General features: G+C 51.1%; 1 protein-coding gene across 1 annotated transcript; it reads left to right on the forward strand.

Moving 5' to 3' along the window:
* Positions 1-1,384: 1,384 nt before the first annotated feature.
* On the forward strand, positions 1,385-7,221 carry ZDHHC19 (zinc finger, DHHC-type containing 19). Its single transcript, XM_012730419.1, is given in 9 exon segments — positions 1,385-1,530; positions 1,870-1,991; positions 2,512-2,651; positions 3,460-3,632; positions 4,046-4,151; positions 5,932-6,017; positions 6,354-6,558; positions 7,103-7,142; positions 7,145-7,221. Coding segments are annotated over 9 exon segments (1,095 nt in total).
* The last annotated feature ends 224 nt before the right edge of the window (positions 7,222-7,445 follow it).

Consider the following 7,445-nt stretch of genomic DNA (forward strand, 5'->3'; position numbering starts at 1 on the left):
AAAAATACAAGGGGTAGAGTCTGATTGGCTAATCTCTGCTAAATCATGGTGTACCTGAAACTGGATTCAGAATTGTAAAAAAAACTGAGCAACCCTCCTTGCTCAATACTGTCTGTTTAACAACAAGCCAGGCATCCTGGTTTCATTTGACATGGCAATTTTCAGTCCGGGTATTTAAGAAGTCATCTTGAGGAAAGTGAACATTTTCCCGGGTCTATGTTTTGACACATGACTTAACTAACTTATGAAAATTTGGTTTTTTGTTTTCATTTAAGTTGGGTGTAGGCGTTTTTGTCAATTGTTTCATTCTCATAAACTCTGTTGTTCTTGCAAGGTAAACAAAAACAGGAAACTATGACTACCAGTGTTTCAAGTAACGCCAAAGTTCTAAATCTGAACAGTAAGTTATCAACCTTGGAGCGGCACGGAGAATTTTGTTAGAGATGTAACAATTAGTTCTCAAGGTCCCCAGAAATGCAGTTGGAGAATAAATCACAATGTGGGGAAGGAGTAAAGGGAAACAAAAAAGGTGCTTAGTATTTAATTTTGCTTGATTCTACTTTTCTAACAAAGAATTGAAGTTACTTATTAGGAGGGATATAGCAACATGGGGGATCATCCCAATACAGAAGGGTTCAGATACTCAGGGGCTAAGGCAATGACAAGTGTTGACTGTATGTAACAGAAAAGTTAGCTATTTCCTCACATAATAAGTGACTCAGAGGGAAGCAGTTCAAGGCTGGGGCAGTGACTCAACGATGTCATCAGTTCTCTGTGTAATATGCTACCCAATGGGTCTAAGGTGCCACCCAGCTAGCACACTGGGGTTCAAGGCAAGAGAAAGGGTCAGAGCTGAGCCAACTGTGTCTTTCCCCTCTTTTATCAGGAAGGCAAGAAGTCCTCTAGAAATCCTCAATGGACATTCTCCTTTTATGTCTCCTTGACCACACTGTGTCATGAAGCCAACCCCAGAAATGAAGCCAGGAAATTATCTGGCTGCCCCTCCACCAAAGTGGAATTTTTCCGTAACAGAAAGGGAAAACATGGAGATAAAGTAAGCTCTAAGCACTGCTTCCATTAAGCACTGAGCCTGAAAGCGTGATTAGAGGCTGTAATCTCATGTAGCCTCAAAGCCAACCTTGCACTTGCCAGCACGAGTGGAGGCGTGAGACTTGCTGGTAGACAGACAGAGCAGCCGGAGAGGACAGCAGGCAGTTCTGCTGAAGAGCCCCAGGGCCCATTCTCTCCAGCCTCTGTGATGTCACACTGGAACTTCTTTCCTCTCACTGATCTGTAGCCTCTTTGGTCATGGGGCTCCTGGAGCCGGCAGTGAGGAGGAAGCTGGGTGCCTTTGTTCTCCCCTGGGGGCACAGAAGGCCCAGCCATGTCTCCCTGGAAGGACGTCATGCCCTTCATGAAGGACCCCCAGCCCCTACCTCAGGTCCAGATTTCCTGGGTCCTCCCGAGCCTGTTTGCTGCCTTTAATGTAGTGCTGCTGGTGGTTTTCAGTGGCCTCTTCTTCGCGTTCCCGTGAGTCTCCTATACAAGCTGGCAGGTTTCTTAGAAAAAGACAGAAAGAAAGCATAGTTAAGAGTAGGACAGAGGCAGGGCGGCGTACAAAGGAGGGTGACCGAAGGAAAGATATTCTAGGCTGGGGGAACTGAATGTCCAAAGTCATGGGGCGTAGAGTGCTTGTACACTGGGGAGTTGCTGGTGGCTGGAAATACTGGGTGACAGCTGGTGGAACCTCTCTGGATCCTCGATAGCCTGGATGTGTAGTGCATGTTTGTGGGTCCTGATCCAAGGTGGACTGTGTTCTGGAGGACTTTCGGCCGCTCCAGATGGGAGCTGAATCCTGCTCTGTCTCAGTTGCAGGTGGTTGGCTCAGAACGGGGAGTGGACCTTTGCCATCATCACCGGTGTGCTCTTTGTCCTTACTTTCTTCAGTCTTGTTTCACTCAATTTCTCAGACCCTGGCATCTTGCATCAAGGTGAGGTTTGGGCCCTCTAGGAGAAGGTGGCCCCTAAAAGTCCCTGCCCACAGGGATGATTCCTACAGTGCTCCTCCCTTCCCCCTCCCTCCTTGGGCTTCACGATCCCATCACCCTATATCCTCATTTGTTCCAACTGTGCTTCTGACACATCATTTCCCAAGCCACTTAGATGTGGAACAACAGAATTCTAGAAGTTTTCCAGTTGCCACACAGGAGAGGGCTGGGGCAGACTGGGATGACAAGCTAGCTCTTTCAGAACGCAGTTCTCTGTTCCTTCTTCCCACTGCACGACTACTCAAAGCATCAATCGTGGTTGCAAAGGCCCAAGTTCTCTTAGGGTGCAGAGTCACCTTTTCTCTGATGGCCGGTCTCTGAAATGGATCAGCTGACTCCGTGGGCATGAGAGATTGCCCTGTCCACTAACTTCCCACCCTTCCTGGAGCTCAGTGAAACTGCGAAGCTGCCCTCAGAGCAATGGGGTAGTAGAAGGCAGATGCCAATTCTCTTCCCATGTCAGGCTCCAATGAACAGGGCCCCATGATGGTGCATGTGGTATGGGTGAACCACAGGGCCTTCCGCCTGCAGTGGTGTCAAAAGTGCTGCTTCCATCTCCCACCACGGACATACCACTGTCCCTGGTGCAACATCTGTGTGGAGGTAAGTACTCCCCTCACCTGCCTAACTGCCTCTTCTAGCACTGGCTGGGACCAAGAAGCCCACTCACATGGGGACCAATGGTGTGAAACTACATCCTGGACTGCTAAAGGCCAAGGATGGCAGTAATTCCCCAGTTACTCCTGCTCACTCATGCAGGTCACTGACTGGCCTACAGCTGCCCTGGCAGGCTGGCCCTGGCCTCACAGATGGTGACATGCACAAGGGCATCCATGTCTATGCTGGTCAGGCCAGCAGGAGGAAATTTACCCTTTAGTTCTGGAACTGGCTGACATGAGAAACTTCAGGCCCTCAGGCTGGTTGCAAGCTTAGCTCGGGGTGCTTTGCCTTTTCTGTGTGTCCAGACCAGAGGGTCTTCTGGGCTCTGAGTGCTTGTCATTCTCTTGGGCATAGTCTGCAAAGGCTTACAGGTATGTTTTCTGATCCTTACTGACAAGGGTATTATTTTCCTCACAGTGACTGAACAGAGGTACAGAGATTTCCCATATCCTTCCCCAAATCACACAGAATATGTACCAGGAAAAAGACAAGTCTTGTCTCTAAAGGCCTCTTGACAGGCAACTCTGTGGAGCACAGAACCCTAACAGCATTCTAACCACAGAAATACCAGTTTTAGGGACTTTGTGGCTCAATTTTGCCCTGGGGTCAGTGCCAGTGCATAGGGGGCAGAGGGGAGACATTGTCAGGGAACTTTTCAGGAAGGTCAGGGTGTGAGGCTTCAGATTTGGGCACTGTGGAGGCTGGCTCGGAGGCTGGGTTCAGAGGCCTGCCCCCTCTCCTCCTCTGTCAGGACTTTGACCACCACTGCAAGTGGGTCAATAACTGCATCGGCCACCGAAATTTCCGCTTCTTCATGCTGCTCGTCCTGTCCCTGTGCCTCTACACGGGCACCATGTTGGCTACCTGCTTGGTCTTCCTGGTACGCACCGCCCACATGCCCTTCTCCACCGACAAGGCCATAGCGTATCCTGATGACCACGTTGGGAGGGGGTGGGGAAAACCAAAGGGAGGACAGCATGAGGAGGAGCTAGTGGGGGTGGGGGTGGAGGTGGGGGTGGGGAGGTCCAGTCCCAGACCAGGTGGAAAGGGATCAGGAGAATGGGCGGGGATAGGAGGACCTGCAAAAGGTGGAGAATATAGCTGGGTGCTGAAAGGGCACGAATGTGTGTCCTCCGAGGTGGGCAGGTGGGTGGGGGCGGCGGCGTTAAAAGTGGCACAGGCCTGGACAGCTGCGTGGCTGAGGTTTAAGCACACGTGGAATGCAGGGTGGATGGCCCGGGCTAGTTGGGGGACAGAGGCTACTGGGGAGGGTTTAGGGGCGAGGGGCGTGGGCAGCAAAGACTCCTGAGCAAAGCTGCTCCTGAGCCTGTGTGCAGTGTCGTGGTGGCTGTCCCTGCTGCTGGCTTCCTGGTGCCACTCTTCCTGCTGTTGCTGATCCAGGCCATGTCGGTGAGCGCGGCTGAGCGCTCCTACGAGGGCAAGGTAGGCAGGGGCCCGCCCGACGCCTCCCTCTGTAACTGTTTGACTTTATAAGAAACTGCCAAAGTGGCGTTCAAAATGGCGTGTCATTTTGCATTCTCACAGGCGCACTGCATGACAATGCTCTCCATGCTCACCAACTTCTGGCATTGTCGGCTCTGTCTTTTTAGCCAGTCTAGTAAAGGCTAGTGCTACCCCATGTTGGTTTCATTTTACCTTTTCCTAGTGGCTTGTTGTTTCCTACTGATGGCATGGAGCATCTTTTCATGTCCCTGTGCGCCATCTGTATGTCCTTGATGAAATGTCTCTTCTAACCTTGGCCCATTAAAAAAAAGAATTGTGTTCTTAGTATTGAGTTTAAGAGTTCCTTATAAACTCTGGATCGAGATATGTATTTTGCAAATACTTTCTCCCACTCTGTAGCTTGTCATCTCATTTTGTAAAAAAGTGTCACCTGAAGATGTTTTACGTTTAATGAAATTCCCAATTTTTGCAAATGGAGCGTACTTCAGAGGTCGTAATTAAGGAATCTTACAGCTGGCTCTGTTTTCATTGTGCTCATTGCCAGTGAGGTCCCCAAACATTTGAGTAAATGAGTGAACTTAAGGAAAAGTGCTTTGAGAAAGAGGAGGTCAAGGCAGCAGGGCGTTGCGTGGGAGGTGGAGTGAGAAGATGCCCACTTTGGTTGAGTGTGAGGGCATTTGAGACACAGAACCAGAACTGAAGACCCAGGTCTGAAAGCTGGGGACATTCTGGGAATTTATTTGTTGGGATCTATTCATGTCTGAGGTATCCTGTGGGGAGTCAGTTCTTATGAACCTATTCAACAAAGATCACTTCTTTAATCAATGAACAATGGTTTCTAACCTTATATCTCTAGTAAGTCAAAATGTACTTACTTAAATTTAAAATTCTTAAATGTGATCACTCCTTAACCATTTAATTAAAATTACAATTAGAATATCAGTCCCTTAAATGCTTTAAATACTTTCAAAGCAGGCAGAATACTGCATAACACAGTGGTTAGTGTTGCTTTTTGGCAACAATAGGTCATTCTGGAGCTATGGACATTTCCTCCTCCAGGCATCAGCTGTCCTGCATGGATGCCCCTGGTTCCACTTGGGGAGAATAGTGTGGAAGATGAAAGAGCTCGTGACAGGGCCAAGGGCATTGGGGGCTAGTGGTGGAATCTGGAGAAGACTGGCCTGCACTAGGAAGGGGGAGGGGGTCCAGGAGGGGGTGGGAGGAGGGGTTGAGGGAGAAACCAGTTGAGTGCCCAGGGAAGGACTTGACCTCTGGGCTTGGACTTTTCTACTGTGGGTACTCAGGACCTTTGGCCCCCATTTTCCAAGGCCATGTGATTTTCGTTAGATAAATAGAACTGGACTTGTCTGTCCAGAGAGTAAAATTCATTGAACGTAAAAGTTTAGGAAAAAAAAAGTAGGCCAAGTAGGGGAGTGGGGGTGGGGGCGGGTGGAACTGTCTGTGGAGGAGGGCGGAAGATCTGATAGTAGATCTGGCCAAAGGAGACAATGATGGGGATTACACTGCAGAACAGGCACAGATGAGGGGTCTGTAGTCTCTTAAAGGGGGGGAGGTTGGGGTGCAGTGCCAGGGGTTGCCCTGACTGGAGCTACTCAGATAGGTCTTGGCTTGCTCCTTGGGTGTCTCTGCGCTGGGTCTTGCTGCAGCCCTGGCTGGGCTGGCCCAGTGAAGAGAGGATGAGGGCAGGGGCCTTGCCCAACCTGCCACCTCTCAATTCTTCTCTCCTCACCTCCTCCAGTGCCCATACCTGCAGAGATACAACCCCTTTGACCAAGGCTGTATCAGCAACTGGTATTTAACAATTTGTGCACCGCTGGGACCCAAGTGAGTTGACAAACCTGAGTCCTGAGACATGGCCTCAGAGCTAGTGGGGTGAACCTTGGTCAACCCTCTTGTCCTTAGTTTAGTGCCAGGCCCTTACACTTACAGTTTTTGTCCTTTGGGGCTTTTTCCAGGGCATTGTCAGTCTCTGGAGCCCCCCTTTCCTTGTCTCTGTGGGTACTTGGCCCAAGAAATGAGGTAGAGGGGCACTGCAGCCTGCATGAGCCTGGCCCCCCTTCCCTGTAGGGCTGCCCTGGGCTGTGTGCTCCCTGAGCTGAGTGGGCAGGGTACCAGGCCAGGAGGGCCGTGACCTCTTGCATCTGGCTTGTTGCTCCCCAGGTACATGACTGAAGCTGTTTGGCTGCAGAGAGTGGTACAGCCCGACTGGGTACCTGTGCAGAATTTGCAGGTCCCCATGCGTCCCTCTGTGCTCAATCACTCAACCTCCTGGGGGCCTGGGTCTGGCTCGCAGCCCCAACCTCTGAGTCTCTACAAACCAGGAAAGGGACCCCCAGGGAGTGGTGAGGCTGCAGCCCTCCAGGAGGTGAGAAGGGCATGGGTGTGTGCATGCTTGCATACATTTGATGGGAGATTGTGCAGATCTTGGGGGCAGCTCTCCACTGTTGTGGCGGCTCTAAAGGTGGAGCACTGAAGACCCTGGGGAGGGGGTGCTACAGGCCTAGGGAGTGTTGGTAGTAGGGTCACAGGCCTCCAGAACATACTGTGGAGACACAAAGGGGAAAATCCACATCACCAGCCACGGCCTCAGTTTTCTCAGCCGTTCATGAGGACTGAGACTATCTAGTGGTTTGCGATTTGAAGGGATGGACTGTAATTTAAAGAAAATTTTTACTCTGAAGCCCAATATATGAAACATTTGGAAGTGGAACATTAGGGGGGAAGTTGGGGTGGCCCATAGCTACTGGCCTCAGGCCCTTGTAGTGATGTTCTGTGGTGCACACTTTGTCCTCTGTGTGGGGGCCTGGGAGGCAGCAGCAGCTTGGGATGGCCTGAACCCCAGTGGGTGGGCCAGGAGCCCCACAGGGTGAGGACTTGGGAAGAGCCCCTCTTCCCCTCAGTCTGTGTAGCTCCACACTGACCCAGTGCTGCCTCTGCTGCGGGATTGCTCCTTACAGGTTCAGTCCACTTCTCACCCCACCTTCCCGGGAGAAGCCGGGAGCTTCTGCACCTGCACCTCAACTCTTGAACCCTGTGTGGAGGTCTCCTACCAGAGGTATGCGCCCCTGGTGGAGTGCTGAGACTGCCCCTCCCCCAAGTCCATTAAATACTTTTTGCTTACCTTCTATAAGTGCTTTGGTGCGCTGACTGCTGACTGTTGGGGGTTCAAAGGAGCTTGGGGGTAGCAGGCTCTGTTAGCCGAGGTGGACCCTAAGAAGGAGAAACCAGGTTCATTGCTGACTGGCTCTGAGA

This window comes from Condylura cristata, unplaced genomic scaffold (genome assembly GCF_000260355.1).
Source record: "Condylura cristata isolate star-nosed mole 26May11 unplaced genomic scaffold, ConCri1.0 scaffold00003, whole genome shotgun sequence".
Classification (NCBI taxonomy): Eukaryota; Metazoa; Chordata; class Mammalia; order Eulipotyphla; family Talpidae; genus Condylura; species Condylura cristata.